Source organism: Blennius ocellaris, assembly GCF_963422515.1.
Source record: "Blennius ocellaris genome assembly, chromosome: 6".
Lineage (NCBI taxonomy): Eukaryota > Metazoa > Chordata > Actinopteri > Blenniiformes > Blenniidae > Blennius > Blennius ocellaris.
This window is the reverse complement of record NC_137655.1, coordinates 24,762,533-24,785,428: the sequence shown is the minus strand read 5'-3', so window position 1 is coordinate 24,785,428 and position 22,896 is coordinate 24,762,533. Positions and strand designations below refer to the sequence as shown.

At 45.9% G+C, this 22,896-nt stretch overlaps 2 protein-coding genes across 3 annotated transcripts in view; one reads left to right on the top strand and one right to left on the bottom strand.

The window, feature by feature from the left end:
- The window catches only part of st6gal2a (ST6 beta-galactosamide alpha-2,6-sialyltranferase 2a), a 63,935-nt gene extending 58,989 nt beyond the window's left edge, over positions 1–4,946 (top strand). For both annotated transcript variants that reach the window (XM_080498676.1, XM_080498675.1), the window contains one exon: positions 4,381–4,946. In XM_080498676.1, the coding sequence (XP_080354802.1) occupies positions 4,381–4,628 (248 nt within the window). In that variant the 3' untranslated portion in view covers positions 4,629–4,946. The remainder of the gene's footprint in view (positions 1–4,380) is intronic.
- The window catches only part of tmtops2b (teleost multiple tissue opsin 2b), a gene marked incomplete at both ends in the record, with an annotated part of 48,489 nt that continues 27,070 nt past the window's right edge, over positions 1,478–22,896 (bottom strand). The window contains 2 exons of the mRNA XM_080498677.1: positions 1,478–1,693; positions 8,071–8,304. Of these exons, the coding sequence (XP_080354803.1) occupies positions 1,478–1,693; positions 8,071–8,304 (450 nt within the window). The remainder of the gene's footprint in view (positions 1,694–8,070; positions 8,305–22,896) is intronic.

The window sequence follows — 22,896 nt, the reverse complement described above, 5'->3', positions numbered from 1 at the left end:
ACGGAGGCTGAGGACAAAGGGAGGAGGAGGAGGAGGATGAATCTAAATGACTACATCAATCCACCAAACCACTGATCGCAGCACAAATCTGTGACTTATTATGACACACTGACGACTGACAAGCAGCAAAGCATAGGCACTAGGTGTTCAATTTGTAGACGCAATGGATGATTCAACAAAAATAGAAGGCATTTATTTTAAAAAGGCAGTTTTGCCATTTGCATGCTGTTTGTTTGACTCTAATAACAGAAAGAAAGTGTCTTTTTGCTGCACATTAAGAAATTCAACTATTTAAAATTTGGACCCCCCCCCCCCCCCCCCCTTTAATTACATTAAAACCTTCTTTGTTTTGATTGTTGCACACAAACTAAAAACAAAATGAACAGATTTGTAAGGATTTCCCTCAGTATTGTAGCCTGGACACAGGAAGGCCATGCGGAGGCTGCTTTAATAACGGCTCATCCGTTTTGTCACTCTGGCATCTATTATCTGTCTCTTCACAACGGCTCATTGATTCCCTGCCGAGTCCAGATCAGGTCGATTGGCTGGACAATGAAGCTCAGTATTACTGCGTTCTGAGTGGCTTTGGCACTTTGGGTTCTGGCGGAGAAAAGGAAATCAGTGAAGCTGGTCTGTTGGTGGATGGAGGAGCTGATTCCATCAACCACAGCCTCCACGTCTGAATCCCTCCTCACACTCTCCCAGCCTGAAGACATTTGTTTCCCTAATAAGATAAAACATCATCTTTAATTTGATGAACAGTTTGGTTGAAGTCCAATTCTTCTCCTCTTAATCCCAGATTAAAGACGGAGTTCAAAAGTGCAGCACTCGTAGTTCCTATTACACGTGTGGTGATTTTTCTTTAAGCTCAATCTCAGTATATGACACTTCTTCAATCCATGACTTTTAGCAAAAATCTTCCCCGTCTTACTCTTTTCTTTGTTTTTGGGAGGATGTGGGTACGTTTCTTCAGGACGACTCGTCAGGCGTCGTCGTGCACTGAGCCGTTCATAATGCACGAGTTACTCAAACTTGACATACCGTCATCTGATGGGGTTTTTCGGTTGTAATGATTGAAGAGATCCAGAAAGTCTTCCTTCACATTCAAAAGGTTTTTTTCTCAGATATATTTCACCCTGTTTTCAATGTATTCAGCAAGAAAGAAAGTGCTGGGTTGATAATAAAACGATAAAGTGAACCTAGTAAAATAACTCTGGCCTTTAATGTTTGGTTTTAAAAGGAGATGTGGGGGGAAAGAACGTCACGTAGCTGGAATGACCCGATGTTCACACACACCACATCTACTGTCTCGTAGAGTAAAAACACTTTTAAAAATTGAAACTGAATGGACACGGAAATGATTGGTCTCTGCACCAACACAAGCTCACACTTAAAGGACATTGACTTCCTGAATGCTTCATGCGTTAGTCCACAATCGGTGTGAGCGTAGCTGTGGAGCTCCGCCCCTCCGTCCTGTTCAGGGCGTAGCTTCGGGGGGGTTGGTGTGCTTGGTGCCGGGGGTGCTGGAGCACGGGTTGATCACGTCTGTGGAGAGGTGGGCAGTGCAGGCCACCGTGTTGCTGTGGAGGCGCCGGTTGAGATGGAGCACCGTGGTCTTGGAGGGCATGGAGGTGTTCCCGTTGTCCGACGACAGGCGGCTGCAGTGGAACAGAACCAGGAAACACCTGTAGAACTGAGACGGAAAGAAAGATGGTCGGAAACACGTCTCCGTCAACACTATCAGAAGAGGGGCTGACCTTGGCTCCACACTGTCTGCTGTGTGCTGCTTGATTAGGCGTAAATCATCCCTTAGTGCAATTTCATGTCGGCTCATTCGCCAGCAGAGGGAAGGGAGCGATCCCCCGGCGGCCTGTTGCTCCAAACACTTAGAGGTTAATTTGACCTTGAAGGCCATCTAACACATTAGCTGGAAAAGTGCAAGAGCCACTTGCTGGAACATAAGTGCTCGCTCCTGTTTTTATCGGTGTTTCCGGAATATTTTCGCGGCGGTGAGTCACGATGCGTGTTGGTTGTTTTGGTTTCCCTCATGTCGCTCCTTTGTCTCGTGTCGAGAACCTGCACATCAGCGAGGGGCTGCAGTGTAGCGCCGCCCTCCTTTAGTGCACACGTAGAAAACAAGGACAATGTTGGCTTCTGAATGTGCTATGAAAGATGTTTGTGTTTTTCTTAATGCTTTGGTTAAATTCTCTGATGTTTGAAATCATACATCCTGTTTATTCTGTGTTACTTGTTCAGTGAAGGCTGCCTTTGTTTTCTTTTTCATTACACACATGAAGTGTTTCATGTGATACAGGGGCGTCAAACACCAGGCTTCAATCTGGCCAAAGCACCAGGCAGACTGTAGACATTTCAAAGAAAAGACATAAAAAAAACTAATTACAACACAATGAGACCCAAGCTGAGATGTCAGCATTCGTCAGCATCAACATAATGCAACACATAGGTTTTCATATTTCAAACATTTCACTGTATTCTGCATCAGAAAGTGTCAATACAATTTGCTTTAGGTTGAGATTGTTGCAATTTTTTGGAGTTATTGTTTTTTATTGATTTATTTTTATTTTCATGGCGTGTCCTCTCAGGAACACTGAAAAGTTAAAATTTAAAGGTGAGCAGAGCACTACTTTTGGCCCTTAAAGTAAAATGTGTTTGGCTTCCTTGATGCCATATCTTTTTCTTCAGAACAATTAAAGTTTAATTTCATTTAAAGTATTGTCCTTTTTTAAAATGGAACATTGCACAACTTCATTTGAACCATAGAGTCTCAGAGGATGACCTGCATATACCCTTATCGTAGCTGTTTGGAAGAAGAAGCGATAATAATCATTCTTCACTTCATACTGTTTCTGACCAGTTAATGAAAAAACAGTTTCCATGCACTTTGTGGCTGATCTGATGACGGTCGTTGTGTAATTGCTCAGTCATTGACACTCACAGAAAAAAAAAAGTGGGAACCATTTCTATTCGCCGGTTTCATGTTGTCATGAAACACCTTCTGTCAGAGGGATTTCTCCTGGTGAATTGTTATGCCGGGGAGAAGCGAGCGTTAAGCCATATGGAGGGTCGGTCGGCGAGGAAACGATAAACACAAACCAGCAGGAATGTGCAAAGCGTGGCCGAATGGAAAACAAGAAAAAGAAACTCAATATATGTGCATGAACCTGCTGCACTTTATGTTGGCTGCATATCAAAGTGTATGAAAGATATCATGCCGAGCGCACGACGCGCTCTTCATATATTATGAATTCAGCTCTACTTTTTTCCCAGCATAAGAAGGCGTTTGCTGAAAACACTTGCGCTCTTATTTTTAACATAAACGAATGCCACATTTACACTTGCAGTTTAATCACACCTGAGAATCGCAGTCCTCAGCACTTCTGAGAGTTGGTTCTCGTGATAAATGTTTCTTTTTTTCTGGAAGGCATGTTTGTTAACATCGGTGAGGGAAAAAGTAATCCTCATGTAAACCTGTCAAGGCCACATGTGTACAACATGTCAGCATGGAAATGCAAACGTGTTTAGGAGCACGTTCCCCGAAATGTGTTGTGCAAATCAAAATGCTCGTGTTGCTGATTCGACTTCACTTCAGTTATGAAAAGGTTCGTGCTGTGAAATGTGCTCCATGTGGCGTTTGACTCCTCTGACAGACATTTCTACCCACTTTGTGTGTTTGCAGCTGATAATGTAGACGAGCTATAGAATACCAAGTCTGTCTGTGTATCTGCTCAAACCCCTGGATTTGACGAGGTAGCTGCTGCATGTTTGAAGAAAAGAAAGATTTGGTTTATCTAAATTAAATAAAGTCTGCTGAAGTGTTAAAACGGTCTGTGAGATATTTATTCATCAACATGGAGATTCTTGGTGCAAATGCCTGAAGCTTCCTAAAGGTTTGAACATCTCCTGTGTTGCAGCTCGTCATGAGTGAAGCGTCGGCTGAACAAAGGTTTCGTGTGTCGTTTCCACACTGATGACCTTCGGGTGTGAAAGTATTCCGTCCTGACGACTTTATGCTAAAAGTTAAAATATTTCAAGTACATATTGAGCCCTTTGGGCCTCGTCTATTTCAAGACGTTTCACATGAAGGTCAAAGTGATTTTGTGAAGGTAAGAGTCTTGATTAAAAACCACGCTGGAGTTATTTTCTTGTTTCTCTGAGCTTCATGTCCTCAGATTTACTTTGTGGAAAATGAAGTATTTTAGGTCTTAAGACAGCTTCCGTTTAACAAAGCGGGAAAGAAAAGGCCTAAACTCTGGACGAGGTGGACGAGACGGGAGTTTCACCTCCTGCAGCCTGAAACTACTGAAGCAACATCCAACGGGAGGAAACGCTCCAACTTCTCTCTCTCTGCTCATGTTGCAGGTATCATGATGATGATGGCGCTGTGCGAGCAGCTGCACGTGTACGAATACATTCCCTCCATGAGGCAGACGGACCTGTGCCACTACCACGAGCGTTATTACGACGTCGCCTGTACACTGGGTGCCTACCATCCCCTCCTCTTCGAGAAGAGCCTGATCCAGCGGATCAACACCGGCCCTGAGAGCGACGTCCGGAGGAACGGACGCGTCACTCTTCCAGGCTTTAGCACCGTCAACTGTGACATCTGATATATGAAACCTGACCCTCTGAGCCTGAACACAAACTAACACTGGCCTTTTCTGGCTGACCAAGGGAGAGATGCAATAAAGTCACAGCAGACGAGGAAGCTGAAGCTTACAAGTTTGAAATTAGAGCGGTGGAGAGCATAAGCCATAGCCCTCCAGGGAGGATCAGCACCGAGGGTTTGGAGAGACCTTCTCTTCAATAAAAATGGTTTACTTGACCACAGATTGAAAGGAGGAGTCTCTGAGATGAAGCTCATTATGGGGAAAAAGGGACATTTTTTTCTGCTTTAGCTGAGCCACGTTAGCTGTGGAGCTGACTAGAGTAGCAACAGATCACTGCTTAAGATAGACACGGGATTTTAAATGACCAAGGTGTGTTTTTGACGATGTAAAATCTCAGTTTTTCAGTGCAGTAGGGGTGGTTTTCCATTTAAAGGAAACACCACAGTTTTTAATGGTGGGCTTGATTTGGTTTGTTTGTTTGTTTGGTTTTTTGGGGGGGGGGTTTGTTGTTTTTTTTTTTACATTTCTTACTGGTCTAAAGGGTTGTGAATAAACAAGTCATCCATGTTGAATGTCTCAATGTAGTCATACAATCACACCTACGTGAAGCAGGAGGATGTGCAGTGTGAGGATTTATACACTCAGATTACTGTACAGATCTTCTTGTCAAATCAGAAGTTGTCTCGTGTCGTCATGAGGGATTAGTTACACTACTGATGCTGTAAAGCTAAATACTGGATTACTGCCCTGTGCAGGCCGGCTGACCCCCGCCAGTCTGTCGCTCCGTGTTTTTGTGTGTGTGGTTTGGGGTGGAGGAGTCGGGTCGGAGCAAACGGGGCCAAACGGGATGTGCGGAACAAACAGGTGCTCAGAACAGCCGTACCCCGGTGCCTCGCGGCCGAGCCGACACTTCCCTCGGGTTGCCTTGTCCGCTGCTCAGATACATGCAGTACATGTAGTCCAGGACCGCGGCTTGGCCGGACGGCCGTGGAGCAGCTGATATCTGTTGTGCATCAGGGGATTCTCAGCTCTGCCTCAGTGATCACCAGCCCCCTGCTTTACTTGTTCTGTTTATTTGAAGATCAGTTAACTGTATTGAATGTATTTTCACCATGAGTCCCTGCTGGAAGCCCACCTCTGTGGTATGGTGAGTCTATGTACAGCGTAATGCAGGGTTTCCCTCTGTTTTTTTTTGTTTTTTTTCAACCTCATGAAGCCGATTTCCTGCATCTAGAAATATCTCATACTTTCTGAATCCTCTCATATTAGTTTGTACCAGTCCTGCAGCTCAAGAGTGTAGACGATTATTAAAGAGGAATTCAGACCAGTAATATCCTCAGATTTGCTTCGTCTCCACGTAGGATGATTTTTATGTTTACAGTGAGCCCGTGCCATAGCTGCAAAAAGCTCGAGAGGTATTCAGTCAGCGTGGAGAAGTGAGTAGGATGGAATTTCTTTCTCCCCTGTGCTCATGGAGTCGGGGGAGAAGAAGAATTTGTTTTGTTTTTTTTGCCTATAACAGATTTTTGTTACTCATTGTGCTATTCTATAAAATGTGCTTGTGCCATTGGTTGTGGTTTGGTAAACGATGTGAAAAGGTCAGAGTAGTTTGAAGTGCAGACGACGGCTCTGCAGTCGTGGTACCGGAGTGTGTCGGTGGTTCTGGGGGCCGGCTGGGGCTGGGCAGCACATCAAACCTGCTCCTTCAAACACACTGTGAAAACGCTCGTTTTCTCTTGTCGTTTTAAAGAAAACAACCATTCGTGCATCTTCTGACCATATTTGTCTTTGGGTACTTGTATTTTATATTAAAGTATTAAAGCACTGTAAAGTTCATTTTAGTAAATTTTCTAGAATTCTATTTGAGAAAATGTCAATGAGCATGTATGTCGGATGAAAAGAGAAGAAAAACCAGATGACGATGACTAATTCAGTGAATTACTTGCACGACAAAGGTGCTTCATCACATTGATGTGATATTCTGTTTATTGCCCTGAAAGCATTTTCCCACAATGAGATATTGACGATGCTTTGACGGCCGATGATGGAGCCCAATCACTCGAAATGCTATCGATTGTTGATGACTGGTCTCATGTTAATTGGAAAGCTTGTATGACGCCGCCCTGCCTGATGTTACACTTTGCTCAGCATTAAAAAGAAAGTATAAATTAGAGACGTTTGACGCCCAGCCCCGGTTAGCTAATAAATCCTGCCCCCAGGAAAGCCAGCAGCAGACTGTGCTAGAGACTTAAAAAAAAACGTGTGTGTGTAAAAGAAAAAAGAAAGTGTTGCAGATGCTTAAGGAGATTTAGCTGTTTGTTTAAATCATGCAGGTTTTCAGCTGTGCTGTCGGTTCTGTTTCTCTGAGAAAAACCATGTGTTTTTAGTGGTTGTGATTGTAGCACGCTGAAGGTGCAAAAAGTCATAGTGTACGTGTGAATTTCTAACGACCTTTAGTTCCCGATGCACACGGCATGCAAATCAGGTTCAGGGCTAATACTTTAAACTGTCTGTGCTGTACTGTGCCGCCAATAGAAAACAATGTCATTTTTGTCTGAAGAGGCACTTGTGCTGCAGGAGTTTCTTCTAAAACAAGAGTTTTTGCCCATTTCATTGCATGCCTATGAATCACGTCCAGCTTTGCTGCAGCCATCAGCACTTCCCCCTGGAAGCACTTTACCCAGTGCAATGCCTTCTGGCAACTTCATCTTTGCATTTTACTGTTGTGCCAATTTCCACGTTCAATGCCCTCCCAGCCGTGCGGCTTGATTGCAGGGCGTTGGGCAACCAGAGGAACAGCAGGACTTCTGAGGTGCTGTTGCTTTTCTCTGGGATGCTAAAGGTCGAATTTAATTACATTTTCTCTACTTTCTTTTTAGGGGACTGCTTTATTGCCAGTATTAATTAGAGGACATTGTTTTGAAACTTGACATTAACCCTCATGTAAATGTGGTGAAATGCGGAAACATGTTTGGCAGCATTGACCATTAACATTTGCCCCTCGCTCAGCCTCGCTCGCCCGCCTTCCTCTTGAGGCCTGTTTTTTATGTCCCGCTTTCATTCAGGGTTGTGAGAAATTCCTCCACCACACTGCCTCTGAAGGATTGTTCAACATTTGAGTCTTTTTTTCCTATGTGACCATCCTGCAACTTCCTGCAGTCTTCTATAAGAGGGGAAGAGGAAAAGAGACGTTTGTGATTGAGCAGAATAAGAGTGAATTTTGTCTTTCACTCCGAGCAGCCTTAGGGTGTTGTTGATTTCTATTTTTCGGTGAATTATATTCTAATTACACTTGAATGGGTGTTTAAATAGACCATTTTTATGATTTGAGTTGTTGTAATTTGTCCTTTTTTACTGTGTAAATAAAGCAGTTGTATATGTCATGTGTCTTGTGTTGTTTTTTCCCCCAGTTGGACAACAACAGAAAGTGTTTGTGACTCACCTGTTTGTTCATTAGTATGTAGATGAGCGGGTTGATGACGGTGCTGCTCTTGGCCAGTAGTGAAGGAACCACGCTGGCCACAGGACTGATGATGTTGGGCGGGCCAAACGTTGCCATCATGGCCACCACACCGTAAGGCATCCAGCAGAGCAGGTAGCAGGCTGCTGTGGTCAGAACCATGAAGAGTATGTGGTACTCTCTTTTCCTGGCGGCAGTTTTACGGATCTTACCCACCTGTCGATGAAGGAGGAGGAAAATATAATCAACTTGAAAATAAAAAAATCCATAATTTCTTATATTTGTCCTTAAAGTGGATATATCTGATTCTTCAGCCATGCCTCTTTTGAGCAGAGGAGGGCAGCGTTGAGTCACGTTCCGTCCTTCGCTTTCGAAGCTTGTCTTTCTCGTGTTTATGGATGTTGAGGTGTGCCAGTTATATTCAGGCATGTTTTTTTTTCTCCAAACATTTTGAGAAGACACCATGATGAAAACAAACTGGAGAATTTAAGAGGAAATTTTGTCTGCCGATGAGCATCTTCTCCATTCTGCCACTATGAAGTTAGTTCAACTAGCAAAAGCTCTATTATTGTGTGTGCGAGTGATGGAGAGCACAATATGTGTGTGGCAATAACAGTAATAATGAAAAAAGTATGAAAGTACCAGTAAAAGTTAGAACGAATCAATAAAGTATGAGTAATATTGACAACATATGCGGAAATGTTTTAAAAGTTACAGTCGAGAGCTGGTATGGCAAAAACGCCTGGAGGATTTTTTTGTGTCTGTTTTTCACCAAAATCTCATCCACTTTGAATGAGACATTTTTTGCTGATATTTGCGGGAAGCAGTTTGGCAAATTGTTAACATGTGCCCTCGTACACTGCACATTTTAATGTGTATATATATATATATATATATATATATATATATATGTATAAAAATATATAAAAACCAGTAATCATATTAAAGTTACTTCTCCAAGTCACTGTGCGTTACAATTGCTATTGCAGAGTCCAGCAGGATGAGGTTCTTTTCTGTAAAGCCACTTTATTAATAAACAGAACCGGGCTGCTACTTCACTCTCCAAAGGGACACACACACACACGCACACACACACACACACACACACACACGCACACACACTCACACACGCACGCGCACGCACGCACGCACGCACGCACGCACGCACACACACACACACACACACACACACACACACACACACACACACACATACAGGCAGCTTCCGCCCCGTGTGCCGCACGGTCACCTGCCCCGCCCCCTTCTCCACTCTCAGCCAATCACAGGCCAACTCACTCTAACAGGTGACACCAAAGAATAGGAACTAACAAACATTCAATAGACCTTATCACTGCATCAAGAACACAAAGAAGTTACACTATTTATTGTAATTTTTCTGTGTTAAAAGATATATTCACATGAAGCTCCGCCCCTTTCTTCAATCAATCAATTAATCTATCAATCAATGAAAGACTTATTTTGTCCCAGTTGGGCAATTAAATATTAGCATAGAGCAGGCAGCGCAAATGAATAAATAAATAGCGCAACAACAGACTACAACTACCTCTCTGGGTAAATAAATAGCAGTAATAGTAAATATGTGGTAATAAAAGCGTGAGTCAGATTTAAATAGAGCAAAGAACGAAGGTCAAAGGTTAAATATTAGAAACATGGTGCAGGAGGCAGGGGTCAGCAGAGTTCTGGTAGAACCGGTTGTAATTTCAGATGATGGGGGTGTTGTCTTGAACTGCTACCTTATCGTGGTGGAGGAGTTTGAGTACCCGAATGATCCTAGGAGCTCTGTTGTCGGGGGGCATGAAGCCCCCCAGTAGGGTCTCCCAAGGCAAACAGGTCCTAGGCGACGGGTCAGACCAAAAGCTGTTCAAAAGACCCCTATAAACACGCACACGGTTTGGCGCAGCTGGGGCCACACCCTGGAGCTAGGCCCCCACCCTGGAGCCCCACCCTGGAGCCAGTACTCACCCGAGCCCCACCCTGGAGCCAGGCCTCACCCTGGAGCCCTACCCTGGAGCCAGGCCTCACCCTGGAGCTAGGCCCCCACCCTGGAGCCCGGTCGGGTGCAGTGTGGATTGGGTGGCAGTCGACGGCAGGGGCCTCGACGACCTGATCCCTGGACACAGAATCTGGTTTTTGGAACATGGAATGTGACCTCGCTGGGGGGAGGAGCCTGAGCTTGTGAGGGAGGCTGAGAGATACCGTCTAGATACAGTCGGGCTCACCTCCACTCACAGCTTGGACTCTGGAACCCAGCTCCTCCACAGGGGCTGGATACTCCACTTCTCTGGAGTTGCCCGCGGTGTAAGGCGGAGGGCTGGAGTGGGCTTGCTTATTGCTCCGCAGCTCAGCCGCCATGTGTTGGAGTTCACCTGGTGAACGAGAGGGTTGCGTCCCTACGCCTACAAGTAGGGGACAGGTCTCTGACTGTTGTCTCGGCCTATGGACTGAACAGCAGTTCAGAGTACCCAACCTTCTTGGAGTCCCTGGGAGGGGTGCTGGATAGTGCCCCAACTGGGGACTCCATTGTTCTCCTGGGGGACTTCAACGCCCACGTGGGCAATGACAGTGAGACCTGGAAGGGGGTGATTGGGAGGAACGGCCTCCCCGATCTGAACCCGAGCGGTGTTCTGTTATTGGACTTCTGTGCCAGTCACAGCTTGTCCATAACAAACACCATGTTGGAGCACAGGGGGGTCCATAAGTGCACGTGGCACCAGGACACCCTAGGCCGGAGGTCAATGATAGATTTTGTGGTCGTGTCATATGATCTCTGGCCGCGTGTCTTGGACACTCGGGTAAAGAGAGGGGCAGAGCTGTCAACTGATCACCACCTGGTGGTGAGTTGGATGCACTGGACCGGGAGGAGGATAGACTCGACAGGCCCAAACGTGTTATGAGGGTCTGCTGGGAACATCTGGCCGAGCCCTCCGTCTGCGCAGTTTTCAACTCCCACCTCTGGGAGAGCTTCTCACAGATCCCGAGGGAGGCTGGAGACATTGAGTCCGAGTGGACCATGTTCTCCACTTCCATTGTCAAAGCCGCTGCTCGGAGCTGTGGCCACAGGGTCTCTGGCACCTGTTGTGGCAGCAATCCCCGAACCCGGTGGTGGCAACCAGAAGTAAGGGATGCCGTCAAGCTGAAGAAGGAGTCCTACCGGGCACTGTTAGCTCATAGGACTCCCGAGGCAGTCGACAGGTACCGGCAGGCCAAGCGAGCCGCAGCCCGGGCTGTGGTGGAGGCAAACGCTTGGGTCTGGGAGGAGTTCGGAGAGGCCATGGAGGAGGACTTTCGGTCGGCCTCGAGGAAATTCTGGCAAACCGTCCGGCGCCTTAGGCGGGGGAAGCAGTTCTCCACCAACAGGTGGGGGAGTTGTTGACCTCAACTGGGGATATCGTCGGGCGGTGGAAGGAATACTTCGAGGACCTCCTCAATCCCACCATCATGTCTTCCATTGAGGAAGCAGAGGCTGGGTTCTCAGAGGTGGACTCGTCCGTTACCCAAGCTGAAGTCACCGAGGTTGTTGTGAAGCTCCTCGGTGGCAAGGCACCGGGAGTGGATGAGATTCGCCCAGAGTTCCTTAAGTCTCTGGATGTGCAGGGACTGTCGTGGCTGACTCGTCTCTGCAACATCGCGTGGCGGGCGGGGACAGTACCTCTGGACTGGCAGACCGGGGTGGTGGTCCCCCTCTTCAAGAAGGGGGATCGGAGGGTGTGTTCCAACTACAGAGGGATCACACTCCTCAGCCTCCCCGGGAAAGTCCAGTCCAGGGTACTGGAGAGGAGGGTCCGGCCGTTAGTCGAACCTCGGATCCAAGAGGAACAATGCGGTTTTCGTCCTGGTCGTGGAACACTGGACCAGCTCTATACCCTCCACCAGGTTCTCCTGATGGTGGAACACTGGACCAGCTCTATACCCTCCACCAGGTTCTCCTGATGGTGGAACACTGGACCAGCTCTATACCCTCCACCAGGTTCTCCTGATGGTGGAACACTGGACCAGCTCTATACCCTCCACCAGGTTCTCCTGATGGTGGAACACTGGACCAGCTCTATACCCTCCACCAGGTTCTCCTGATGGTGGAACACTGGACTAGCTCTAGACCCTCCACCAGGTTCTCCTGATGGTGGAACACTGGACCAGCTCTAGACCCTCCACCAGGTTGTCCTGATGGTGGAACACTGGACCAGCTCTATACCCTCCACCAGGTGCTCAAGGGTTCATGGGAGTTCGCCCAACCAGTCCACATGTGTTTTGTGGATCTGGAGAAGGCGTTCGACCGCGTCCCCCGAGATGTCCTGTGGGGGGTGCTCCGGGAGTATGGTGTCCGGGACCCTTTGTTAAGGGCTGTTCAGTCCTTGTATTCCCGGAGCAGGAGTCTGGTTCACATTGCCGGCAGTAAGTCAGACCTGTTCCCAGTGCACGTTGGTCTCCAGCAGGGGTGTCCTTTATCACCGGTTCTGTTCCTCATATATATGGACAGAATTTCTAGGCACAGCCGGGGGCCAGAGGGGGTCCGGTTTGGGGACCACAGGATCTCATCTCTGCTATTTGCGGATGATGTGGTTCTGTTGGCTCCATCGAACCTGGACCTTCAGCGTGCACTGACACGGTTCACAGCCGAGTGTGAAGCAGCTGGGATGAGGATCACCACCTCTAAATCCGAGGCCATGGTTCTCGACCGGAACAAGGTGGCTTGCCCCCTCCAGGTCGGTGGAGTGCCCTTGTCACAGGTGGAGGAGTTCAAGTATCTTGGGGTCTTGTTCACGAGTGGGGAAAGATGGAGCGTGAGATCGACAGGCGGATCGGTGCAGCGTCTGCAGTTATGCGGACGTTGTATCGGTCCGTCGTGGTGAAGAAGGAGCTGAGCCAAAAGACCAACCTCTCGATTTACCGGTCGATCTTCGTTCCTCCCCTCACCTATGGTCATGAACTATGGGTCATGACCGAAAGAACCAGATCCCGGATACAAGCGGCTGAAATGAGCTTCCTCCGTAGGGTGGCTGGGCGTACCCTTAGAGATAGGGTGAAGAGCTCAGTCACCCTTAGAGATAGGGTGAGGAGCTCAGTCACCCTTAGAGATAGGGTGAGGAGCTCAGTCACCCTTAGAGATAGGGGGAGGAGCTCAGTCACCCATAGAGATAGGGTGAGGAGCTCAGTCACCCTTAGAGATAGGGTGAGGAGCTCAGTCACCCTTAGAGATAGGGGGAGGAGCTCAGTCACCCTTAGAGATAGGGATAGGGTGAGGAGCTCAGTCACCCTTAGAGATAGGGGGAGGAGCTCAGTCACCCTTAGAGATAGGGATAGGGGGAGGAGCTCAGTCACCCTTAGTGATAGGGATAGGGGGAGGAGCTCAGTCACCCTTAGAGATAGGGATAGGATGAGGAGCTCAGTCACCAGGGAGGAGCTCGGAGTAGAGCCGCTGCTCCTCCACATCCAGAGGAGCCAGTTGAGGAGGCTCAGGCATCTATTTCGGATGCCCCCCCCCCGGGCATGTCCCTCTGGTAGGAGGCCTCGGAGTACACGTAGGACACCTGGAGGGACTATGTCTCTCTATGGCCTGGGAACACCTTGGGGTGCCACCGGAAGAGCTGGAGGAAGACTCTGGGGTGAGGGAAGTCTGGGCAACTCTGCTCAGGCTGATGCCTCCAGGACCTGGCCTGGATAAGCGGCAGAAAGTGGATGGATGGGGGTGTTGTCGGCAGTTGCTGAAAGTAACTAAAAAAGTAACTTGCAATCTCAGTAATGTACATTTTTAAAGGAGTAATCAGTAATCAAATTACTTTTTCAAGGCACCTGTGGAAACACTGTTTGTAAATTATATTATGATTGTTTTCGGCTCCGTTTACGCAACGTTTTTCAAATTAAAACTTTTTAAAGTTTTTAGACAGCGACGTTTTGAAAACGATGTTGTTTACATGGAAACAGCAGAACGTCTGAAAACGATGCAGTTCGCCTTTAAATGGGGGTAGCCAATGAACTTCTGTCACATTTGGAGGACTGGTTTACTGGACAGCGACGCTCTGAGTCTTTTTCTTTTTTTCATATCCGCCGCCGAGGTAAATAGATCTGCTCATTCACGAGTCACAAACATGGCAGCCTCTGGAGTGGCAGTTTGATAGTTGACATTCAACAAGATAACATCCAGTTTGTCTTCCGTCCACGTGAATGTCAGTCTCTCCAGTTTGTGAATGTTTTTGTGTGTTGTTCTCTGCACGCATGGTTTCATTACAAGAACCAGCAACAGCGCCACCTTGTGGCCCTACATACTAACTCCATAGTTGTCGCTGTGTCTGCCGCCGTCGTGTCAACGCAACACTTTTCTTTAACACACGAGGTGAAGTCACTTGGAACGTTGTGATGCAAACGAGGTCTGAGCCACAACCTCACTTTGATTTAACATGCTCCGCTCCAAAACTGTGTGTGTGTGTGTGTGTGTGTGTGTGTGTGTGTGTGTGTGTGTGTGTGTGTGTGTGTGTGTGTGTGTGTGTGTGTGTGTGTGCGTTCCTGCTGCTCCTGTTCCTGAAGTCATGTCGAACACGCCATTCACACATGGCACGGCGGCCAGCACCCGGGTTGCCAGATGTGACTCACGGTTTTCAGCCCAAACACGGTCAAACCCACACACCTCAATAAAAACCAGCCCAACTCAGCCTGTGTAGGAATGATGTTAAAACCATGAAATTATTATATGCGTAATAAAGAACACGTCATAAACACACGAATGCATGAAATAAACAAAGTTAAAAGGTGATAGAGTTTGGCTCCCCTATTGGGGGATACCGGCCATAGCAGGTAATGCTGGTCAGTGTGTGGATTTATTTTCAAGTGGTTGTTAAAAACAAGCTGACAAAATGTAGACAACATGTGGAGGGAAAAGACGATGGGGGGGGGAGGGTGGAGCACAGCTTTAAACAGCGTTTAGCATTCTGGCAGAGCCGCTTCCTGTGGCGCTTTTCTGACAATGACCAAGAAAAACATGTGAAGTGGTCCCACACAGGAACGAGGCCTGGCTCTGGTGTGGAACCAACAGTGTTGGAGCTTTGCCACAAAACAGGTTGGACAGAAGTCACTTGTGAGTAAAACTATCAGAATTGGGTCGCATTTCCCTGCCGTGTGAACGAGGCCTTTGTGTTCCTTGTCTTATTTTATGTCCTGCAGTAAAAAGACAATGTGAATCTAATGTAAGGCCACTGTAACGCAGCAGTACGTTGTCAATACCAACATGACAGCTGATCAACAACCACAACACATCAAGACACCACAAAGATGAACAAGTGACGGTTATAGATTGATTTTGGAACAGCTGCTTGAAGCCATATTGTCCTTCGGTCGTGCAAATTCCATTACGGATCAGCCAGCAGTCAAATTATGAAGGCCAATTTCCACACGCATCACATTAAAAATCACTTCTCCTTTCCTGTTTATTTAGTAGTAAGGATTTATTTCCCCCCTTGGTGATTCATCTAGCTGCAACTGAATCCTAATCCAATTAGAATTATCCCACCAACATTCTCTGGATGTCTTCATAGACAGGTGGCTCTGCTTTAATCTCAGCCTGAGCTTCACTCATCTCTTCTTTACCTGAATTAAAATGTTCTCACCTGAGACCCTCACATACATGTAACAGCGTAGAGCCCAATACTTTCTCAGGATTTTCATAAAGACTCACAGAAACTTGACCTGAATAATCCTCAACCTAAACACAAAAGGAGCCGAGTCGCTCTGCTGCCGGACTGAAGCAGCGTGACGATCATTGTCGCAGGACGACTCCTGTGCTCAAGAAACATGTCTAACAAAACACCCTGTTCTTTGTAACGTTAGTACCCATTGGATACTGTAATATATTACTGCTGAATACCATTGGTTTTGTTTTGAGTTACAGCACTGGTTAATGATGTGATGACATTAATGATGCCGGCTGTGGGTTTAAACCAGGAAACGAGAGCAGTGATGTCACAATTCAACACACACACACACACACACACACACACACACACACACACACACACACACACACACACACACACACACAAACACTGAAAATGATTTGGTTTTCCTGTGGGGCCACTAGAGGGTGCTGCTGAGTCTTTTAGACATGAAACCACACACTGCCGGCACGCGAACAGCAACACGGTATAAACAGAAACAACGGCAGGCACACAGGCATTCGTACAGACAGACGACTAAGTGGCATTGCTATGAAGGTGGATCTCAACTCTATGACCTCGTCTGAAGAAAATTGCTTTTCCTCTCGTGTAACGGAACCACAAACGCAGCACAAAGTACCTGACCTGTTAAAAATGGAGGCCCAATCCAGATGCTGGCCAGCCCTGATTTTCTTAGATACTTTCAACTGCGTGATTTGGTCACGAGCGCCCCCCCCCCCCCCCCCCCATTCTATTCTATTTTTTCAATCTTCTGCTGCCAGAAGATACGTCTGCTGAGGGGTCAGGACTGGGTGGCTGGAGGAGTCTCTGATGAGTTGTGGGGTGGGGTCTTGGGAATGGTGGCCTCCTCCTGCTGCTGTACTACACTTAGCTTTATTCAGTTGGAGGTGCTCCATTGGCTCCATATCCGTAAATCCAAACTCTCCAGATTCTATCCAGATAAACACGATGACAGGTGTGACCGTTGCTCATGGGCCCTGCAACACATATGCTTTGGTCATGTCCAAAATTGACTGGTTTTTGGGGGATATATTTAATCTGAAATCTTAAAGATTAATATACCCCCTGCCCACATGTAGCAATATTTGGTAGAACACCAGATGGATTGTTTAGTTTTTCTCTTTTCTCTGTTAAAATCACCGAGGAAGGACTGTGTTGTATTTGGTGCTATACGAATAAAGAGGAATTGAATTGACAACAAACAAACAACTGACCGTCACAGCTTTCACCTCACTGATCCTCTTTCTATGGAAGGCTCCTCCATCCCTCTTCTTAAATCAGAGAAAATCACATTTTCATAGGGGGGGGGGGGGGGGGGGTATATTGCTGCTGCTCCTCTGCTTGTTCGCCACACTGAGATTCCCGATGCCACCAGGTTAAGTGTTCTTTTCTTTTTTTCTTCCCAATCTGATCCTTGAGCCCTCAATAACATCTTGATGCCCATCACTGACTGTGAATCTTATTGGTTATTTGCACTTGGCTGTATGGGTACGAGTTCATGTCGGTCTGCTGTCAAGTTCCATGCATATTGGCTCGTGTTCATGTAGGAGGATGATATGTTCATGTAGGAGGATGATATGTTCATGTAGGAGGATGATATGTTCATGTAGGAGGATGATATGCTCATGTAGGAGGATGATATGTTCATGTAGGAGGATGATATGTTCATGTAGGAGGATGATATGTTCATGTAGGAGGATGATATGTTCATGTAGGAGGATGATATGTTCATGTAGGAGGATATGTGGAAGCACAACTAAATGATGTTTGAATGGAAACACCACGGAACCTATCTGACTTGTATTTTTCATGTGAATATGCAACTTCTGGTTGCTTTTCTTTTTTAAATTTTTTGACTTTGTTTCATGTCATGATTAAAGAGAACTTGGGGGGGGGGGGGGGGGGTAGATATAGGTGATGGGAGAAAATGGTGCACTATATGACTGTGCTGTAAAATAAAAAAATAAAAATGGAGGCCCTCTCTTCACCCACATACACATGGTTCTGTCTGCCCACGCCTCACCTGCCAGGGTTGCCAGGTAGATTATTCACTTTCATGTAGATTATTCACTTTCAGGTAGATTATTCACCGGTCTTTCTCGATGCAATGCCATGCTTGTAAAGTGGCGACATCAGATATGGAACCAGTCGGCTCATTCCTCTCATCCTTCCAGCAGCTTCCCATCTACCACTAACAATCACAACACATATAAAGTCAATTAGAGCATCTTTCCTCCCGGTTGTGATTCTTAATCTGAACGTCTGCTTGTTTTCACCTGGTCTCTGTGGGTTAAAGCGCTGGTGGCTGGTGGCGCAGGTTATTTGCGTCACAGCACATCCAGCTCTGTTGGGCCGAGCGCAGAAATTCACTTCAGAATTGCAACTGACACAAGAAACTTCATCACAATAAAGACATCAGAATCCAATTTTTCTCTCTATTTACCCCAAAATATCTGCGCTAGAAAGCTTTTATGGCACGGCTGTGATGACGTGAACTCTTTGCAGTGGCTTCCTCGTTCGTGTGAGCGGAGCATCCTGGACACACACTTCTAATCCTGAAGGTATTTGCTCTCTCATACCTCCTTCACATATTGCTTTTTGTATTTGTCTTGTTTAGAAAAACTGCTGTCTCTGCTCTGTTTAGTGTTCAGTGCCTTCAGTGTGGATCCTGCTTGAAGCAATCAGAGAAGAAATGTTCCAGGAGGAGGGCTGGTTGTTTTACAGTGTCCAGAGCGTTCAGTGTGTCACTGCCGGGTTTGTCTGGGAATCCTTGTCCTCAAAATGCCTTTCAGCATTTCCTCTAATTCTCAGAAAATCTTTCTTCAGTTCTTCAAGGAAATGTTCCTGGACATTACGAATGATAGTTGTAAGAGTTTAACCTTGTTTGTAGAACCGATGGCTGTAGAACTGGGGTGTCAGACTCATTCTGGTTCAGGGCCACTGGCGCCGCAAAACCACCACTGGCGCCGCAAAACCACCCGGCGTGGGCCGAACCGCAATAACTAACCACAAACATTAACATTTACATTTTAAATTAAGTTTTTCTTCTATATGGCCTCGAGTAGAATCAATGCTTTTGTAAAATGTTTCACAATTAGTACTAAAAAATTATATTTTTTATGTTACATAAGAATAATATACAATAGTAAAAATATATTATATTATATTACTATATTGTAGGTATTTACTTACTTAAAGTTACTACAATCTCGACATAAAACCAATTTCAGTGAAACCTTCTGGTGCAAAATACAGTGAACTGTTGCATGAAGCATCTTTTTACAAACTCACCCTGACAAGCTGTTAAAAAGTTTCTCGTTTCTTCACAACTTTTTCCCGTTTGCGTCTTGGTTTCCTGGGAGGAGTGGAGCCTCTTGTGAACCACAGGCCTTTTGTTTGACGTTTCACTCCACTGCTTCAAATGTGTGTTTCTGCCCCTTTTTACCAGAAAACTTTTAGTTTCTGGCAGTTCTTTAATAATACTATTTTTGATTCATGTTACAAAGACGTGACACTCTGGCATCATAATGAGTCGTTTAAACAGTAGATACTCCATTTTCTCTGCTTCCTGCACACTTGTGATTTTACAGATATTGTAAGCTGTCTGGGAGTTTTGGTTTTGAAAGTACAAGAACCCAATCCTGTCAGCGACAACAAGGCCAAAGTAAAAGGAGCAGATCTCATCGGGGTTGCTCTCTGAGCTGGGAGGTTCCCTTCAGTGACGTAAATGCTTTATAAAGCTACGTAAGACTATCTTCCTGCCAATCAGACGGGTTTTTGTTGAACTGTGCTGACGTGTCAAGCACATTTTTTGAGGAGTAAAACAAAAGACAATGTCACCACTTCCTCCTGGAATAGCAGCCGTGATGGATAACAGGTGTGTTCAGGCGTCAACATTCTTCATTCTGAGGCAAAACCTCTCCTGCATATTTTGGAAGGCCACTTAAATCACTCAAGACCTGAAGACGTGGTTGTCGGAGAGACAAAACAAAGACAATCACAAGTATTTGAAAGGAATTCATCTGATGTCACCCAAACAGGTGTAATTATAGTTGGAGGGTATTTTGCTAAAGCTGCTTATCGACTGCTCAGCAGGGGGTCTAAAAGTGCTTTAAAAACAGTGGATTACAACAATTGCAAAACAAAGCAGCGGCTGAGCAGATTAGACTGCGTCTGAGTCACAAAGCTGTGAAAATCCCTTGTGCTGCAACTCTCCGCTGATCCCAACAATAAACTGATCTCCATCGCTGGGAGTCCAACAGATTCTTTCATGAGACAAGACTGCTTTATAAAAGTTCTAAACCAGACCAGGAAGAGAATCCTGAAGGAAGCACCATGATCTCCCTACAACCGGAATAACATAGAAACATCCCCTTTAATGCCTGTTCACACCACAGCGTGTCAAGATGCATGTTTACATTTGAATCTATAGGTAAACATGTTTCATTGTGATCTGCCCATAAATAATCAATCACCCCTCTGCTACTGCTCCTTCTCCTTCTAACCCTAACTCTAACCCTAACCCTAACCCGAACCCTAACCCTAACCCTAACCCTAACCCTAACCAGCGTGACCCTCTATTCCCGCTAGGAGTCTGAACAGCTTCTCAACAAGCCTTCAATTCACGTCACACCACTGCAATACCAGCTCCGTCCCCGAAGACAGGCTCTACTGGACGTGAAGGCTGAAGACAGGCTCTACTGGATGTGAAGGCTGAAGACACATGTTCTACTGGATGTGAAGGCTGAAGACAGGCTCTACTGGATGTGAAGGCTGAAGACAGGCTCTACTGGATGTGAAGGCTGAAGACACATGTTCTACTGGACGTGAATGCTGAAGACAGGCTCTACTGGATGTGAAGGCTGAAGACAGGCTCTACTGGATGTGAAGGCTGAAGACACATGTTCTACTGGACGTGAAGGCTGAAGACAGGCTCTACTAGACGTGAAGGCTGAAAACACAGGCTCTACTGGACGTAAAGGCTGAAGACACATGTTCTACTGGACGTGAAGGCTGAATACACATGTTCTACTGGACGTGAAGGCTGAAGACACAGGCTCTACTGGAAGTGAAGGCTGAAAACACAGGCTCTACTGGACGTGAAGGCTGAAGACAGGCTCTACTGGACATGAAGGCTGAAGACAGGCTCTACTGGATGTGAAGGCTGAAGACACATGTTCTACTGGACGTGAAGGCTGAAGACAGGCTCTACTGGATGTGAAGGCTGAAGACACATGTTCTACTGGACGTGAAGGCTGAAGACAGGCTCTACTAGACGTGAAGGCTGAAAACACAGGCTCTACTGGACGTAAAGGCTGAAGACACATGTTCTACTGGACGTGAAGGCTGAATACACATATTCTACTGGACGTGAAGGCTGAAGACACAGGCTCTACTGGACGTGAAGGCTGAAAACACAGGCTCTACTGGACGTGAAGGCTGAAGACAGGCTCGACTGGACGTGAAGGCTGAAGACACATGTTCTACTGGACGTGAAGGCTGAAGACACATGTTCTACTTGACGTGAAGGCTGAAGACAGGCTCTACTGGACGTGAAGGCTGAAAACACAGGCTCTACTGGACGTGAAGGTTGAAGACAGGCTCTACTGGACGTGAAGGCTGAAGACACATGTTCTACTGGACGTGAAGGCTGAAGACTTCTTTATTTCATAAAGCTCAAAGTTCCGACTGGTTCAGGACTGCTTAGACTGCTGGAGGACCGACACTGAGCTTCTATCCTCTCTCTCTCTCTCTCTCTCTTTCTCTCTCTCTCTCTCTCTCTCTCTCTCTCTCTCTCCCTCCCTCCCTCCCTCTCTCTCTCTCCCTCTCTCTCTCTCTCTCTCTCTCTCTCTCCCTCCCTCCCTCCCTCTCTCCCTCTCTCTCTCTCGCTCTCTCTCTCCCTCTCTCTCTCTCTCTCCCTCCCTCTCTCCCTCTCTCTCTCTCTCTCTCACTCTATCCTTTCCACGGCCACCGTCACCTGCTCATGTGGAGTTGTTTGGTTTTTCTCTTTTAAAGTGCCTTCAGAAAACTGTTGTATTTGGTGCTACTTAAATAAAATAAAATAAAATAAAAGTGCATGAGTGTACACTACACACTGCATTAGATTAGACTACATTAGATTAGATTACATTAGATTAGATTAGATTAGATTAGATTAGATTAGATTAGATTAGATTAAACTTTATTAGTCCCACAGATGAGAAATTGTAAATATGGTATAAGATAGTTATTTTTGGCAGTTATTGGTGGGAACTGTACTTCCAATAATTCTTGGCCTTCAGCTGCTTTTCAAGAATTTGTTCCTTCAATTCTGGCCAAGGTGCTTTTTTATGTAACAACAACACAAATTGTTATAAAATAGAATGTAAAAAAGCCAAAATGTAATAACTGGCCAATAATGTAAAATGATTTAACAATAACTTCAATGTGATCTTAATGTGTTTAATGCGTATACATTATTTTGTATGGATAACTGGAAAAGTAGATTACAGAGAACAGAAGAATGACTATCACATATAAATACCATAAACTGTATATAGATATACGTCTAAACTAGTAGTCTAAACTTTTAGAACTCACTCTTTCACTGATATCTAAATTGAAGCTCAAGTCCAAACCATAAATGAGTTTATGGTTTGGACTTTATGATGTATTAAAATATTGCAGTATTAGGAGGAAAATCTTTGGCCCACCCCATGATGTAATATTAAAAGGTTTTAAGTTTTGAGCTCAGGGTTGTTGTTACATTTAGTTTTTTTTTACATGTTTTAACTACATTTCAGGAGTTATTACATTAGGTGGGGTGTTGTGACGGATCAGGCTCTAGCTGGGCTGAACCAGTGTGAAACCAGTGTGAACAGGATCACACCTGGAGCTGAAGCCTTACCTGTGTCCTGATGGACATCTTGATTAATCCACTGTCAACCAAATCTCACATTGACTGTTGATGTATTTAGCCAGAACATTCCTCTATCAAACGTCATTGTAGCTGTGCTGTAATTGCATTGATCTCACATCCTGGCATCATGTCATCTGTGAGACGTGTGAAATGGAAGCGAGGCGCCGGGATTTCAAGCGTGATTGACGGGTCGCCATTCACCTTTCCCAAGCGGCGCCACTCGTC